Here is an 18285-nt window from a genome sequence, read left to right as displayed (position 1 = left end):
ATTTGGGTAGGCCACCACAATCGGGTTTCCAGGGCATGCAGCCAAATGCAGTTGTAACTGGGAGAGATCTGGAGGAAGTTTTAGTTGAGTCCAAATGCAACCAGTCATCAGCTGGACATGGCTGCTAACAAAGCTAACACCATGGCTACGTGATTACCAGCCCCTCACGCTATATTGCACGTTACAGCTTGCACAGTGTTTGCTTACATGTCACTATATTTAATCCTCACATTTTGTGAGGTAGGTGTTATCAACTCCACTTTACTTAAGTCCAGAGAGGCTGAGTTCCAATGTTACATGGCTAGTTGGTGGAGTCAGGATTCCAAGTCCAGTGATCTTCTGCCACAGGGAGACAGGGGTTGGTGTTCATTCTAAGGAGCCTGTGGCAATTAAGTAATGAGTTGCACCTCTACTTGTTCTCTTTGCCTGTCTCCTGAGAGCCTGTGCTTTTCCATACCTGCTTTCACACCCATGGGACTGCAGACATTTGCTTCTACCACTGCTATTCCTCCCAATGCCACACCTCATCACAAACTTTACAAACTAATCACAGATTCCCTAAAACATGTGCTAAATCTTCCTATCTCTAGGCTTTGCTCAAGCTCTCCCTTTCCTAGGAATACTTTACCTCAGAAGTGGGAAACTGCTGTATTTAGGCCTAGTGAGGATGGTCTGGTAACTACATTCTCATGGTAAACTGTGGGCAGGACACCCATCTCAGTATGGCTTATAGCACCAAAAACATATAGATGCTTAGTAAATATTTGTAAAATTCAAATGGGTAGCCATAGTAGAAACCAAATAGACTTCAAATTTACTCCTGTTTAAAATCATTAACATCAAATTCCATGACACATAAAAATGAATGTATCTCTATAGAAGACTTCAGACAAATGAAATATACTCCATTGAACATTTAATACATTACATTCAAGTACAACTTTTTTAAAAAAAGGACAAAATTATAATGTAAGTATTCATTAACATGGTAACCATTTAAACATCATCTGAACCATATTAAACAACTCATTTACTTTTATGAAATGTGTTGAGAACCTAGGAGTTTATGAATAAGGCTCAGCACGTTTAACATTGCTGGCCTAGGTGACAAAAGACTGTGTTCTCTTAATGGTGATTCAGGAAATCTGATATACTTGTGCTACCGTAGCTGGTATGCGGAGGCAAGGCTAGCACCCATGACTGGCCGGGCCCTGGAAAACGAGCATTCACGCTCCCATGCTGCTCTGTGACACAGAATACAAAGTCTGACTTAGGGTGTAACTACATGCAGGGCGTGGAGAGGACTGTGCCAAGGGGTTCACTGTGGCTGGAGGACAAAAGGGAAGCTGGGTATTTCGACTTTAAAATACGTGGTAAGTGAGGTGAAGGAGCCGGGAGCCTTCTCACAACCATTCCAGGTCAGCGACTCCCAAGATATTTATATCAAGGTAGTTGGTAGGAAATATAAACGCTCACTGGGCCAGACTCAAGAACTAAACTATCAGAACAGATGTGACTTTGAGGACAGGCTTATCAAACTGCCTATAAACTAGTTGCGTTATCAGCTCAAAAGATGCCTGTCTGTCTGATTTCAGCTGGTAAGGAATCTCTAAAAATGTTCGCATGTCTATTTTTGGTAAATTTATTTCACAAAGCCACCATTTCATTTCATAAGGACAGTAAGGTTCATTAAATCACAATACAAGACAAAATTTGTAAATAAGATGACAACTATTTCAAATATAGTTTGTTGAGTAAAGGCATTTTCACTAACCATAAAATCTAGCAAGACAGAAGGATAATTACACTACCACTATTGTCAAAAGACTGTTAGACTGGAGTCTAAGTTCAAAAGGTTAAGGATTTTACAAAAAGATAACATGAGTATTAATTATATACGAAGAGTATTTGATTAGCTACAGAAAATGTTAGTGAGTGTGGTTTTCTTCCTCTGAACAACTAGATTTAGAAAGTAATATCAGCTCCACTTAAATTTTGACCTACTTTAATTCCTTATCAGTGGCACCTTAACCTGGAATACTCAAAGTAATCCAGTTACTTTGGCCACCAAATTAAGTCACCATTACATTTCTAAAGTGATTTATCTAGGATACACTGGAGTAGCCTATACTTAATTGTTATATAGTATTGTGCAAACTTATTTTTTTCCCAATATTTCTTGTATTTTTCCAAAGCCCTGTTTCTCAGGACTTTGATCATTAAATATGTCTACATTAAGGTCCCAAACGCCCATGTCTGTTATGAGAACATGTGGGGTAAATCCATTCTCTTTAATGTGACAAGCTACATTCTAAAAATGACCCCAAACCTGCTATATTGGGACAGGGTGCAAGGTGCTATCTAAAGATCTGAGGGGCATTCAGGGGACAGACCTCAGACAAGGGATTTTAAATTTTTTTACATTTTCAAGAGAAACATTCTGGGAAGGGAAAAAGTGTTCTATAATCTAGGGCATGTTCAAGAGCCCTTGCTCTCATAGCCAAATGTATGAAAACAGTGTTCTTTAAAGAAATACAGGTCTATGAGCCAAGACAAGCTTTGGCTAAATGACGGGTAGCTTTTGTTTGGCTCTGGAGGTTTCCATGGAAACAGCCTGAGAGACAGAAAAGGCAGCATTATCATTATCTGTAATACCATCTGATAAAACTGCACATCGATTCATTCATGCTATCCAGAGCAGATGTATTACTTCTGATAAGCCTTCACAAAGGAGAAAGGAGTTCTATCTGGTCACACTTCGAATTTCCTGCCTTCCTCCATTTGAAACCTTGAATTAAAATCCTGATAAAAACCTCCCCCGAACATTTCCCCCAGGAACCTCTGTTCAAGTAATGCTTCAGTAATCAGAAGCCAAATGAAGAAACGTGAAGCACATGGAGTTCCACTGCCAAGTTCTTAAAATTATATGATGCCAAGCTTACTGTAGCTGAAGAAATTATTCTGAAGAGTATGTACAATTCCATTATATCAGATCTCAGCCAGGCAAGAAATACTGTCCTAAGTGTTTATTATACACAGTTGAATCAGGTGGCATCCCTCATAATTTTTCTCCCTCTTTATGTCTAGATCACCTGTATGTGTGTGTATATATATCCATCTGTATTAGTATCTATATATTTAATATAGTAACACACACCACACACTATTATCTAATCTTATTTCAGGTTAGTGCTTCTCGGAAAGGCCACAAAAGCAGCCCTAGCTCAAATTTCTACACCTGAAGTACACAAAAATAAAAACCTCAACAATAAAATATAAACAAGACGAACAAGATAAGGAGGCATGCAACCTTTAGCACCATATTTAAGACCACGGAAGGCAAGAGTGTTGACAGAGGTCTAAAGAGGAATTCAGCTGTGGGTTTTCTCCTGGAATGGGATCCCAAACACAGAACCATCTCATAGAGTCCAGTACTTTTAAAAAGGGAAAGCCTGAGAAATTCTATGAACAGAAACGTCAAAATCCATTAATTCACCAGACACAGATGATTTGACATTGTTTCTTATTCTAAAAACAATGAAGACATTATTCTTTAGGAACGAACTGTTCACTTTTGGAGAACAGTTGGGAAATCACTGCCTGCTCAACGAGCTAAATGATGCCTCAGTAAGTTAAAAAGACATGATACACCCCCACAAGTTCCAATTTACTCATGGAAAGCAGCTTACTAATGAGCAGTTAGCTCCCTGATATCTGTATAACAATACAGACATGGGCTACACTGGAGACATTCAACCTAGCATATACAACTGTATGCTCCACCAGCAAGACATCTGAAAAACACCCACACCTCTATGCCTAGCATTGGTGTGGGAATCCAAATCACAGAAAGAAGTTTCAGCTTGGTCCTTTCCATAAAAAGGGACTCAAAGTCTAGGGAAGGGTTTATTCAGAAATGGGATGAAGATTCTTTTGGTTTAAAGGTGGTAGGTAAGAAGTTAGAGGGCCAGAAATGACTTTAGGTATCATACAGTGCAAATCCCTCATCTTGTTAGTGGGAAAACTGAGGCCTAAAGATAAGTGTCAGCCCTAACAATGGAAGAACCATGACCAGAAGAGAAGCCATGTGATTCTGGGTGTGGTACTTTCCCCATTACGCTGATGTCTCAGGCCCCTTTAAATCTCAACATGTGTCATTTAATCAAGCTCACGGTAAATGACTGAGAAAGATCAGATAGGGAAAACACTGAATTTTTAGAAAGATTTTGGTAATAATTCATGTTCTGACGTGCTTAACGTTAGCAAGGGGAAAGTCCTACTTATCTTTTGGTAAAAATGTTATTTCCTGCATGAAACAGGTTCCTTTTCTGAGAGCCATTTTTGTGGGTACTGGGGTAGCTCACAGCTGGCAGCTTTCATATGCCCCATCTTTGTAGTTAGAGTTCAAGTCAGCAGATCCTGTATCATCAGGCTGGCTGAAATGACTGCTGTCTTGAGAATCTGTGTCAATACTTTTGGTCTCTGACTGAAGGTGGACAGAAACCTGAACTGCTATCTCCTGGCCTTGTTCACTCAGGGAACCATCATCCGAATCTCCTCCTGGTGAATTACTCCGGCCCATCTCTGGGTTAATGACAAAGATGCCATCTTGAGCATTCAAGGCAGGTCTCTCTTTAATTCTTTCTCCCATGTCATCAGGGTCATCCACTCGCACAGCCTCAAACATCTCCTCTACAAAGGCCCGACAGTTTAGAATAAGGGGTGGCAGAGGGACACTTCTTGCCAGTTCTTCAATATAACGAGCAAACTCCATGGTTTTAAACTGTGTGACTTTGGCGAGCTCCAGAGTCTTGGCTGAGGTGATGATGGGGATGCGTTTTGCGATCTCAAAGGCCTTCTGAAGTTTCTCTGCCCCTTCAGTTCGGAAGAATTCATTGATGGCTTTCTCAGTTTTACGAAGATGGCTGCTCATCATGCACAGCCGTGTGACATTCAAGATGAGAGTGATTGTAAAGGCAATCAGGCAAACAACCATGTAGTAGACACTCATGTCTCCCGAGGTGAAGATAACACGCAAGGTGACCGAGTAGGAGGCACGGATCGGAGAGGTGATAAAACATGTATAGAGCCCACGGTCAGCAAAGGCTACGTTGGTGATATTCAGGAAGTTATCAGAAACCAACCATTTTCCACCTGATAACCCAACAGAAATAAAAAATTACAGCATAAAGAATACTATTACTAAATATGCCAACTGCCTTATCAATATTCCACCTCTTCATGAGAGTACTTTAAATCAACTCTTCTATTAGGTTCTGCTATTTCCTTAAAAGATGTAAGAAAGGGCAGACTTTTTATGTTCAGAGTCAGAATTTAAACAGCCTGGAACTTAAAAAAGGGAATCAAGATCTTCCTGACACGAATGATTATCATAACTACCTTTTCACTGCTAGATGTAAGAAGCCTTTCAGGGAGACAGGTGTGTCGACATAATGCTTAATGACTAAGCTTAAAAAGAAATACGTATGTGTGTGTGTGTGTCTGTATCACAGTCTCTACCGAGACTTTCTCATAAACTAGAAGGATATGCCTCGGAAATATGAAACAATGGTTACTTATATAACGGGTTATGAGTAATTTTTACTTCCTTTTAAACTGCTTACTTTCAATAATGAACTTACTTATGTAAGGCAAAAACTATTTTTAAAAAACCCTACCAATTTAATGCATTTGTTCAATTACTAACTGGCTAATCTGGCATGCCTTGCACATGTTAATTTGTCTTGTTAGAAAAGGTTGGTTGATGATAATATCTTGTTTTTCTGGCAAGAGTAAATGAAGCACAAGCCAAAAGATATGTTTCACAAGCGAGGCTAAATGACCAGCTTGGGAGAGAGAAAAAAGTTGCCCTTAAGATGCCTAGGCTTGTTTTAAACCTAAAACATGCTGCCTCTCTTCCATACATGAAGGTATCTTCATTCAGGGAACGCGTATACAAAAGCACATGAGTATGAAAAACAAAGCACACTGACCACCCACCGTGATTCAACATCCTTTAATAACCTGGAAAAAAAACCCAACTTGGCTCTGCCTGCACAATTCTCACCTTTGTGGTAAGTTCTCAGTGTACTCTGTGCTTTAACTGTGAAAGCCATTCAAAGATGGGATAGACGGGCTAATGTGCGGTGTAGGTATGAGTCCCAGTGCCTAGAGGTGGTGTCCCAGAGGAGGCTGGGTGACTGCTTGTTAAGCACCATTTCAATGTCTAATCTTCCAGATCCCTTTCATCCCTGAGATTCTATGGTTCGGGATTATTTGGGCGGCACGTCAATTAGTAAGTACTGTGGATTGTGCCCATTCTTAACATCATCAAAATTTATCTAAATTCTATAGTTATATTTTTACTAAAGTAAAAAGAGGAAAACACGTAGTTATGAATATAGTCATTATTTTATATGCTTCTGTTCTATAAACTTGGAGCTATGAAAAGGATACCCTGTGAATCCACGGTACGATGAACTACATAGACTCCATTCATCAACCACTATAACCACAATCTAAACTCTCTAGCTCACTTGCTGATAATAGCTCAAGATTTATGAACCTTATACTAGACTAAGATGCTCTTTAAACTTCTCACTTGAGATTCATAAAATTTAATATAATTGTCCAGAGCTGCTGCTGAAAGCATCAATGACAGATGTTAGTGGTTTTCAAAGTAAGGGCAAAATAGGAAAATAAAACTGCCATTCCACTTGGCTGGTCTCATCCTAACCTAAACTTTGTCTATACAGTCAGTCTGTAATAATCACATTGATTAATTCACATCTTAGATGGGTTTGTTAGGATCCTAGAGCCAAAGGAGATAAGAGTCTAGTTCAGTGGATCCAAACAGGGAACCCCAAATCACGTTCAAAATACGTGTTCTGGGCACCACTCTAGAGATTCTGATTTAATAGGTCTATATTCTTAAGAAGCTCTGTTCTTTCTAACATCCAAACTCTTCAATCCCTTGGTGGCCAGTTACTCAGTTTGTAGAAGGTTAAAATGTTTAGTGTATACTTTAGAAGGAAGCACCATCTGTCTCCTTTTCTGTTTTCCACTCTAATATGAATAGCCAAATATTCTTACATTCCAAGAGATTAGACTATCTTTCTAGCAAAAAATATAAAGGAGCCTTTTCCAAAAAGTGTAGCTTGTGAGGATCCCAGAATTTAATCTTTATGCCACTGATATTTCATGGAGATTTCTTTCTAAGGTGTTTTAACACAAGTAGTCTTCAAAAAAAAATCTTTCTAACAGAACACTAATTAAAGGAAATAGTGTTCTGATTAAGATGTGTTTACGGGTTCATAAACAGCAAAATCAAATAAAAACCTGTCAAAAAGTAGACCTTGGTCACATTATTATGATGTTTGTGTGATTTTTTAAGACTGACAGACAAAAAAAATACAAGGGAAACTCTCCTGTTTTCAAGTAAATTAAGGTATAGAATAGAAAGGGCTTATAGAGTTCCTCCTCGGTGCCCTTCTGATTCTGAGGGACAAAGTTTTATGCACAGATCTTTATAACTATTTTTAAAAAACATCCTGGATTTCCTCCAACATTTTTAGTAACTCATTTCTGAGCAAAAAATTTTTACTTATGACTCTAAGTCTAACCCAAATCCTTCTTGCTGTATTCACACAGGGCCAGCACACTGTACTACTCACATTACAGTCTAGGTGAATGGTGCCCCTGGAGTTGTGCAGTGCGTAGCCTGCACAGCTGTATGCAGCAACCCTGATGGAATCTACCTTGTATGAAGAAAGAAACCAGCTCACCAAGAGGAGAGAAAATAGCTCACCATCATTATGTGAACACCTTTTAAATTTATAACTATTCTCTATTTATTTTCTTCTGGTTAAGTAATTACCATTATTTTGCTTTTTCTGATAGGCATAATACTCCAGGCCTTCCAAAGTTTTAACTATTTACTGTAGTACCTCATCTTAGAGATTTCTTGTTGAATATGCCTTAAAACCAAGAAGAAAGAAGTAATAGGAAATGAGTAACCTTGATTAATTATACTCTGGCATAGTTACCTCTGTCTCTGTTATCCAGCTGCTGTCCTTTTGAGTTGTACCAATAGACGCCTTCATAGTGGTCGACTGTGAGAAGACACTCGATTGAAACACTAGTTCCCTCTCTGGCTATGATGACATCATCACCTGAGTGGGAATCTGCTGAGAGTTCAAAACTTGGGAGAAATGATGCATTGAAAGAACTATGATTTGCTCCCAGTGGGGTCATTTGGTTGAAGCCTACATCTTCCAAAGCAAAAGCAGCTGGCACAGTAACACTCACCACTAAAGTGAATAGACAACAATGTGGCTTCATGGGAAAATGGGAGAAAATCTTGATTAGAGTTGAAGAATTGAAAAGCTTCTATATTATAACAAGAGCACGGTGGGTCATTGATTGCTTGGTATTGGAGTTTTCAAAAAAAATGGTAGATCCAGGTATATTTTGAAGTCTTCAAGATTAAAAGAGATGAGTGGAGACCAACCTAAAAGAAAGCCAGATATAAAGTTTAACCAAGAAAGACTCATAATGGGGTGAAACTCTATGTCCTAAAAATAAATAGATGTGACACTGATTAGAATAATTGGCATCAACATTAGGGAGTGAAATAGAGAGAACACCATCTAAAAATCCCAACAGAGTCGGTAGAAAGAGCACTGAATTGGGAAACGAAAGACCTAGATTCTGGTACTAGCTTTGCTACTAACTAGCTGTAGGTCCTTGGCAAATAGCTGGGCTTGTTCTCTCATGTGTCAAATGAGGGACTGGATGAGACAATCTCTAAGGGCTCTTCTAGTTCTGAACTGCTGTGATTCTATTTCACCCTGACAAACTCCATGCAACAGGGAGCCAATGAAGGTTAAAATATTTAGCTTAATGATCTTTTATTCCAACCTGCCCCATTACCATCTGCTGTTATATCAATAATTTAAATCAACTGGTACATTATAATCATAACTATGGAGCTCAAAATTTGAGTAATTCAAGTACACAGACATATAAGATATAAATAATACAGGGCTCCTTGAAGTAGTTTTTTTGTTTTAACATTAGAAAGAAAACTGCACTACTACATGTACATAAATAGTTACTGACTTCTGAGGCTATAGAACCTCCCTCTTGGTCAAGAATGTTAGACAAAAGAATTTTCCTTTAATAATTTCTTCAATATCAAGAAACAAAATTCAGTATATTTAAGTTTGTAAAACACCAGATTTCTAGCTCAAAGTCTATATAATTAGCTAAGGGAGGAACTGACACCTTAAATGTCTGGTTGGTAGAAATACAGATGTAAACTACAGGGAAGATTGTCAGACCCATTTAAAAGAAGAGTAAAATATCATAAATAAAAGCAAAATGATATCCCAGTCTAAGAATCTATGTGATTATGATGAACTTCCTGGTAATTTGATTCCTCTTTTAAAATCAGACTCTTTTTTTACAAATTTATTTTATTTATTTATTTTTGGCTGCGTTGGGTCTTCGTTGCTGCACGCGGGCTTTCTCTAGTTGCAGCGAGCGGGGGCTACTCTTCGTTGCGGTGCACGGGCTTCAGTAGCTGTGTCACGTGGGCTCAGTAGTTGTGTCTCGTGGGCTCCAGAGCACAGGCTCAGTAGTTGTGGCGCACGGGCTTAGTTGCTCTGCAGCATGTGGGATCTTCCCGGACCAGGGCTCGAACCTGTGTCCCCTGCGTTGGCAGGCGGATTCTTAACCACTGTGCCACCAGGGAAGCCCCTAAAATCAGTGACTCTTAAAGAAATATTTCAAATTCTATTTCTATAAAATATGGGATGAAACACCTAGCTTTATTTCTTATAAGGGCCCAAAATAATTAGTTTTGGAAATGACATTTACTCCCCTGTATACTCACGTGAAAGCTGCTTGATCATACAACATAAAAAGCAATTGATCATTGTTGCCGTTAAACTACTCAAAGTCTAAATTACATTAAGTTGTAAATATCATTTAATCTTCATTAGACCTTGAAAGGATGGTTGGATGATGACAATGATTTTCTCTTTCAAATTTAAGGATGGACTATTTAGAATAAAACAAAGAACTTCAGAGTTTGCTATACATAACAGATGAACACATGTGCTTGTTTCCATTTCTTTCCAAAACCCCACTAAAATGACACTAAAGGAAACAAAGCACTTCGGCATAGGAGGGGATTATAGAAGTGATCTGATCTAACCTCTTCACTGTGACTTGCTCTTTAAGAGTATACTATATGTTAGCAGGAGAATCCTGGTCTCTATTAGGAGGGAGTAGAGGGTGGAAACAATGGAAATAACATTTATTAAATGACTGAAGTAAGCCAGGCACTGTGCTAGGGCTTGATATATGTAAGCTCCCAACTTTTTCACTACAATTGGCAGATGTGATTTTTGTCCTTTATTCTAGACTCGTGGCTCTCAACAGTGACAGGAAATGAGTGCTGAAAAAGTGCTCCAAGTTTTCCCCAGGACTTCCATAAGGAGTATCTGTGGCTTCATCCAAGTTGGCATTTCCCAAATTTCATTCATCTCTTCTACTGTTATGATTTTTTTTTTTGCTATATCCAGGAACCAAATTATTATTTATGCTTTTCTTTAAAAAACTCATTTTTCTTTCATACATTTATGTTAAAAGGAAAGTCTGTATCACATCTGTAGATAAAAGTAACTATACACATAAGCACAATGCCAACAAAGTCATATTATTAACTTCTAGAGATACTGCCATCTGTTGAAGGCTCTGAGCTGGAGGCCTGCTCTCTGTGGAGAAAACAAAAACAAAACAAAACAGCTCTTTCCTGGCTGGAACCACGGAGAGTGCAGAAGAGAAGAAAAAGAAGGTTCCTGCTGTGCCAGAAACCCTTAAGAAAAAGTGAAAGAATTTCGCAGAGCTTAAGATCAAGTGCCTGAGGAAGAAATTTGCCCAAAAGATGCTTCGAAAGGCAAGGAGGAAGCTTATCTATGAAAACGCTAAGCACTATCACAGGGAATACCGGCAGATGTACAGAACTGAAATTCGAATGGCTGGGATGGCAAGAAAAGCTGGCAACTTCCACGTACCCGCGGAACCCAAATTGGCATTTGTCATCAGGATCAGAGGTATCAATGGTGTGAGCCCAAAGGTTCGAAAGGTGTTGCAGGTTCTTCGCCTCCGTCAGATTTTCAATGGCACCTTTGCCATTAAAAGCACGACAAGGCTTCAATTAACATGCTGAGAATTGTGGAACCGTACATTGCATGGGGGTACCCAAACCTGAAGTCAGTAAATGAACTGATCTACAAGCGTGTTTATGGCAAAATCAACAAGAAGCGAATTGCCCTGATGGATAACGTGTTGATTGCTCGATCTCTTGGCGAATATGGTATTATCTGCATGGAGGGTCTGATTCATGAGATCTATACTGTTGGAAAACGTTTCAAAGAAGCAAACAACTTCCTGTGGCCCTTCAAATTGTCTTCTCCACGAGGTGGAATGAAGAAAAAGACCACCCATTTTGTAGAAGGTGGAGATGCTGGCAACAGGGAAGACCAGATCAACAGGCTTATTTGAAGGATGAACTAAGGTATCTACCATGATTATTTTTGTAATCTGGTCAGTTAATAAACAGTAACTGCTTTCAAACTGAAAAAAACAAAACAAAACAAACCTCCCAGAACTCCACTTTATTCTAATACCACCTCATTTCTTATTCTGCCATTCCTTTCCTCCCCACCGCTTCCTACTACAGAGTTTAGAACCTACTATTTTAGACCAGAGGTGTACATTTTCATCTATTCAACAGTGTCTACTGAGCACCTACTTTGTGCCAACGTACTCTACCACAGACACTATCTCTGCCTTCATGGAGCTCAGTCGGGTAGAGGACATAGACACTAAGTACATACAAAATACACTAAATGCTACCCAAGGGAAAGTACAGGATGCTACAGGAGCACCCAACATGGAGCGCTAACCATGTCGCAGAAAGCCTCCCTGAGAAACTAAGGTGTGCAATAGGACCTGAGGATAAATGGGAATCGAGAATGCAAGAGAGCCATCTAGGTAAAGGGACAGGGGGCAGGGGAAAAGCAGAGGGGTCACTGGTTAGAAGGTGTTCAGTAAAAAGAGCTACAAGTTGTGGCCGGAGAGTAATGGGTCTGATTCCTGATTCTGGAGGGGAGCAGTTTCGACCAACAGCAAAACTGGAGGTAGACTTTGGGAACTGGAGTGGCAGGTTGAAGTGCGTGAAAGAGATAACTGTCCAAGGTGAAGCAGTCAAAGAACTGAGAGGCTCAAAAAGTGGGGCAGATCACGTATGGGGGTGCTGATGTCCCCCCAGGATCAAGGCAGCTAAGGTAGAAGACACTGGAAATAGAAGAAATGGACTCACTCTCCCTGCTCTGAGATGCAGGAGCTTCAGGGGAATGAACAGCCTCCACGTGACAGGGCTGTGGGGCAACAGTGTCCTGGCAGTTACTGCTGTATGGAATCCCTTCTTCATGCAGCTTCCCTGAGCCTCCTCTCAAGGCCTGGCTCTTCCTCCCACGTGGATCCAGAGTATACCTGGATGCATGATGGCTATTCCCTGACCCCTGTAGCCCTCACCATTACACTACTCACCTGGCTCTGGTATATGCTGCTCTGTACTGCCAGGCAGTCTACACCATCGCACCTATGAGCCCTTTAAGCACAGGGACTGTATTTTTTTAATGCTATGTTTCGTAACTAGCACATGTTCAATAAATACTCACTGATAGAGAATAGTTTGAATATAATCAAGTATGTTATGGATCTTTGTAAATTGAAGAATGTTATACGACAGGGATCATAATTATTCAGGCCCATATGCATTTACTAGCACTTGTTATATTCTCTGAGACAAAAAGAGCCAATGTTGTAATCTCGAAAGATCCTAAAGGCATAATGCCTAAATGCATTCCTTGAACCAACCACTAACCCTCAAAGTCTTCATTTACCATCTTGTCCTAGGAGATAATGGTGGGAATAAAAGATTACCAAGTCCAGAGTTTCCAAACCAGGCTGAATATCACAATCACCTAGAGAACTTGTTAAAAATATAGATTACTGGGTTTCCACCCCAGACCTACTGACCTTGTGAATAAGAACCTCTGGGTTTGGACCTTGGAATTCATGGTTTTTAATCAGCTCCCCGGGTGATTCTGAGGCAGAGGGTCCATGGACTAGCAAGCACTAATATACTTCCTCATTTCCTCTACAGCAGCCCTGCTTCAGACTGTCTGAACACTTCCAATACGAGAGAACTATTACTCAGATTACATTCTGGATTGTTTACCCTGGAACATCATACTTTCAGGCCTCTGATAAAGGCAGGGTAGCAGACCAGTTCAGAGTACAGACTCTGGAACCAGGTTTCCTGGGCTTGAATCCTGGCTCTGACTCTAACCAGCCTTACGATTTCTGTTAATGACTTAATCTCTCTGTGCCTCAGTCCCCTCAACTTTAAAACAGGGAAAATAATAGCATCTATTTTCACAGGACTATTGCAAGGTCTGAATGAGACAGTATATAAAAAACACAGAGTCTGGTAATAGTAATCACTGAATAAGCTCTAGATATTATTATTGTTGATGGTCCTTTCAGGTGCTAAAATCTACACCTCACAGCAAAGCCATTATTTAAGATAAATAAAACACTTTCACTTGGAATACCATGCAACCATTTAAAAAACATGGAGCGGGGAGGGGAACCACCACTAGGTAATTTCAGTCTTTAAATTTCACACTCCTCTTTTTCTCATTGCGAATAAATATTTTACAATGATATGGATCAAACAGGAATTGTAAACTGACCTTGGAGCCCAACCATTATATTACATTGTTTTTAATGTGTCCTGAGCTTGTGGTAGAGAGTTTTTGTTGTGATCTACCTAGCCCGTGTTTCCCTTTTTGGAGCCCTGCCTTCTTGGGGCCAGGAGGAGTCAACCCACTGGCTAAGAAGAATCTTGTTATTGGAATTTGGATTGAGACACCGTGGGTTAGGGCCATCTGAGGAAGAGAAGCCTTATAGGGAGCTGAGGCAATCATGTTAGAGAAAGGACAACATGGGTGGAGAAGGGAAAGAGAGAGGAGACAGGAGATGGGGGCTGCTGGTGGTGGGAAGAGCTGCAGAGGGGAAGAGAAAGAGGGACTCACACGTGCTGCTCCGGCTCCTGACAGAATTCTACTTCCTGGCTTCAATATGACTTTTTTTTTTTTTTTTTTAAAGAAATAAACATCTTGGAGATATGGGGATATATGTATATGTATAGTTGAGTCATTTTGTTATACAGCAGAAACTAACACACTATTGTAAAGCAATTATACTCCAATAAAGATGTTTTTTAAAAAAAATAAACATCTTTATCTACTTTTATTCAAAATTAAAACCACAAAAATGAAGACTGACTGTGCAAACAATGAAGGAAATGGAGAAACGGTCAGGTGGGAGAAAAAAGATTGAGTTCAGCAAAACCTGGAAGGCAGGGGCAGAAACAGCTAACTATATACAAGAGAAGTACTGAAGAGAAGTGTAATTGTGCTGTGAACACAAAAGAGAAAGGAGGACTTCATGAATTTTAGAAATGCAACTCACTTAAAAGTTTGGGGCTTTGCATAATATCATGCCTGCTATTCTCAATGGAGCAGCTGACATTTGGAGGGCAAGAAGAAAGAGTTCAAAAAGGAAAACCAAAGTGCCACCTTCCTGTAAACAGTTAAAAAGGGCTACGCTATGCTTGTGGATGAAGTTACTTGGTAGAATGTTTTATTACCTTTCTTCAGCATGAATAGGATAACTGAAAAGTGTGATATTTAAGTTTAATCTAACTCCTTTTTCATCTTCTAGGTACAGTAAAATGTTAGCTTTTCTAGGATCATGAATAATCAGAAATGTAGATGATTTTACCCTCCAGAATCATTCTGGATATTGGCTATATCATTAAAAAAGAAAAAGAAAGAAAAGAAAAGTGCCTAAGCTATCATCCCTAACAGATTGCCTTGCTGCTGTTCCTGCCAAATTCTGAGAGAAGAAATATTTCCATTCTCTTCCAATTCTCAACAGAAGTAAATAAGGAAGTAATGTGGCTGACTTCCATTCTTGTGGCTCGATATTAAGTTGGCTGAGGAAACAGCTGTTTGCAGAAATAGTTCTGGGATAATTCAAAGGAAGGAAAAACACTGATGCCCAGATGGTACTGGTTTTTGCTCCAAGTATACTGGGATGTTAACGGTTCATTCTCCATAGTTAACTGCGTTCAAGGCTGTATTTACAGCTCATCCACTCTCCTCAGCCTACACTGTTACACTTGAAAAATGGAGAAGCTCCCTACATGAGGCACACAAATGGTCAGAGTGGCATTCTGAATTGGCAGAGGGGAGAAAAAGGAAATGAAGAGCAGACTGTTAGCACTCCTCTATCCTTTCAGAGAACAAATGTAAAGCTGTTGTGCTTACACTCGACCACTGCTATAGATAACATAAAAAGGTTAGTAATACGCAAGCAGAAATCATCATTTTGAGGGCCATTTTCCAAAAAGCTTCTGAATAGCCCTTATGCTCCCAACAGTATCTTAGAGCCATCACACACCTCATCACTGGCCTTTGGGCACTTGGCTCAAACGTCAGTGTATTTTCTAGCACACTGAGGAACACCTTCTGTATTTGCTGAAGCTGTGCTTCAAACCATTGTTATTTGTTATGCCCTTGACTTTGATCATTTGTGCCATAAGCATTTGCTTATGAAGCTACACAAAGACATTGATATGACAAGCTTAGGCTTATGATCTCCTTGCCCATTTTTTTTCTCTATAGTCTGAACCTCCCCCTGCCCCCCACCCTCCCAGTATCTCAAACTCAGTGTAACTAAAAAAGAACTCCTCACTCTCACCTTCAGGTCTACCTGTCCAGTATATACATAGTTTGAATGATAGCCACATAATACAATTCTTCCAGTTTTGCAAGATCAAAGTTACAGTGTCATCATGGCTATGTGGTCAGCAGCATGGACTCTGGCGTTAGAGTGCCTGATGCAGAACTTCCTTGGTGGTGCAGTGGTTAAGAATCCGCCTGTTAATGCAGGGGACACCGGTTCGATCCCTGGTCCGGGAGGATCTCACGTGCCTCGGAGCAACTAAGCCCGTGCACCACAACTACTGAGCCTGCGCTCTAGAGCCTGCGAGCCACAGCTACCGCGAGCCACAACTACTAGGCGCCCGCGCGCCTAGAGTCCGTGCTCCGCAACAAAAGAAGCCACCGCAATAAGTCCGCGCACCGCAACGAAGAGTAGCCCCGCTCACTGCAACTAGAGAGAGCCCGCGCGCAGCGACGAAGACCCAACACAGCCAAAAATAAATAAATAAAATAAATGTATATAAAAAAATAAAGATGCAGATTTCTTGGGCATCTGCATCTTTGCTGTGCATGTAGTTTTAATGACTTACAAATCAAGCCCATGTATCTTCTGATTTTCATAACCTTACTGTAATTCAGCGATTCTCAAAGTGTGGTGCAGGGGCCTCTGGGGGTCCCTGAGACTTTTTCAAAATGATTTTCGTATTAATACTAGAAAATTATTTGCTCTTTTCACTCTCATTCTCACACAATATGGTGCAGTTTTCCAGAGGCTACATAATGAATGCTATCACAAGAGAGTGAATGCAGAAGAGATATGAGAATCTAGTTGTCTTCTATTAAGCCAGATATTTAAAAAAAGCTTGTAACAATGTAAAACAATGCCATTCTTTTCAATAATTTTTTTTTGGAAAATATTCTTCATACAAATGCTATTTATGTTAACATGTAATGAACATATCATTTTAAATAAATTAACAGCTTTTTGAAAAGCTGTTTTGATATATAAAATGGCATATTGAGGAACTCTGGGTGAGGGAGGGTGTCAGGGAGTGCTGGGTGAGGATGGGTATGAGGGAACTCTGGGCGAGGGAAGGGGTGAGGGGGAAAAATGGCATATTGATAGATATAAGCACACAAACAAAAACTCTTTGACGTTCTCAATAAGTTTTAAAAGTGTCAAGGGATCCTAAGACCAAAAAGTTTGAACACTTTTTATTATAATTATTATCAGCAGTATTTTAAGGATAAGACAGTTCAGTGGCTTACCAAGGTTCTATTCTTAAACCCCCAATTCTATGCATTTCCATTACAACAGAAAATCAGAGGAAAACACCTATTTTATACTTAAAGTGTTCTAGTTTTTTTGGGAATAGGCATTTTTAACATGCTCCCAGGTGATACTGATGTCCCTAAATTTAGAGAAGCACCATCAAAGCAAAAGAAACCATCTGAAGAGTTTTAGGAAGTGACAATTATTATGTAGAGACATTAAAATGGTCATTCTGAAAGCATTAAATGGAGTTGGAAGACGTGGGTTCTTAAAAGGCCAGGTGCCTTCACCTCTCTGGGACTTAGTTTTTCACATCTCTACAGGGAGGGTGTCTCTAATGCTTTTCTGGCTGTCAGTTTGGGTTTCATGCATTCCACTGTCCAAGGGCAACTGAAGAGGTGCATCTTTCTGATGAAGGGTCAGGAGTAACTTAAAGTCATAAATCACAGCATGTCACTCTTGGGCACAGAAACCTTCAGTGCTTTTCCATTGCTTTCCAAATAAAAGTCAAAATCCTTGTCCTGGGTCATAGCCCCTACAGGGGTTGGCCAGTTTAAGTCTCTGCTTTCATCTTCCTCTTTTTGCTCCACGCACAGTAGCCTTTTTCTTCTTCCTTGACCTGGCTCGGTTTGTTCCCACAATAAGGCGTTTGCACTTGCTATTCCTTCTGCTTCTAATACTCTTCACCAGATCTTCAAAAGGTTTACTCCCTCGCTTCGTTCCGTCACTTTATTCTGCTAATTTTCTTTAAAGCACTCACTACAGTCTTAGATAATCGTGTTTGTTGTTTATAGTCGGTCTCCTCCGCTAGGCTGTCAACTACTTGTGAGCAAAGCCACAGTCGCTCGTAAACCAGTGTGTCCCAAACGCCCAGAGGAGTGCCTGGCAGGTATGTGGAGCTCCGTAAATATAGGATGACCGAACTCCTGCAGCCCAGGCCAGGCTTGCAAAAGGGCAGCGGATACCCCACCGTCCTTCACCTCGTACCCCAACCCACCGGCTCAAATCCACGCCTCGGCACCGCTAGTAACCCACCCCCGCCCCACCCCAGCCCTCGACAACGACCGCGAACTAACCCTCACTCACCAGACCCTCGCCGAGCTTCTTCCGGCTGGAGCGGCTGCTTGGCCCGGAAGTTCTCTC

At 40.3% G+C, this 18285-nt stretch overlaps 1 protein-coding gene and 1 pseudogene across 1 annotated transcript; one reads left to right on the top strand and one right to left on the bottom strand.

Moving 5' to 3' along the window:
* Positions 1-899: 899 nt before the first annotated feature.
* Positions 900-18271, bottom strand: MFAP3 (microfibril associated protein 3). Its single transcript, XM_007165501.2, has 3 exons — positions 18229-18271; positions 8046-8509; positions 900-5154 (listed from the first exon to the last, which is right to left on the bottom strand). The coding sequence occupies exons 2-3, from the start codon at positions 8338-8340 to the stop codon at positions 4361-4363; spliced, it is 1089 nt and encodes a 362-aa protein (XP_007165563.1). The 5' UTR covers positions 8341-8509; positions 18229-18271; the 3' UTR covers positions 900-4360.
* On the top strand, positions 10829-11583 carry LOC103016172 (60S ribosomal protein L7-like; annotated as a pseudogene).
* Positions 18272-18285: the final 14 nt, after the last annotated feature.

Source organism: Balaenoptera acutorostrata, chromosome 2, assembly GCF_949987535.1.
Source record: "Balaenoptera acutorostrata chromosome 2, mBalAcu1.1, whole genome shotgun sequence".
NCBI lineage: Eukaryota > Metazoa > Chordata > Mammalia > Artiodactyla > Balaenopteridae > Balaenoptera > Balaenoptera acutorostrata.
Note: the sequence above shows the minus strand (reverse complement) of the source record. Positions and strands in the feature narration are given on the sequence as shown.

Bases quoted from the DNA above. Each gene is read 5' to 3' on its own strand.
- MFAP3 (XM_007165501.2), bottom strand. From the start codon at position 8,340: ATGAAGCCACATTGTTGTCTATTCACTTTAGTGGTGAGTGTTACTGTG. The intron at 5,155-8,045 runs GTAACTATGCCA...TTGGGTTATCAG, and splicing joins GCTGGATAACAGAGACAGAG to GTGGAAAATGGTTGGTTTCT.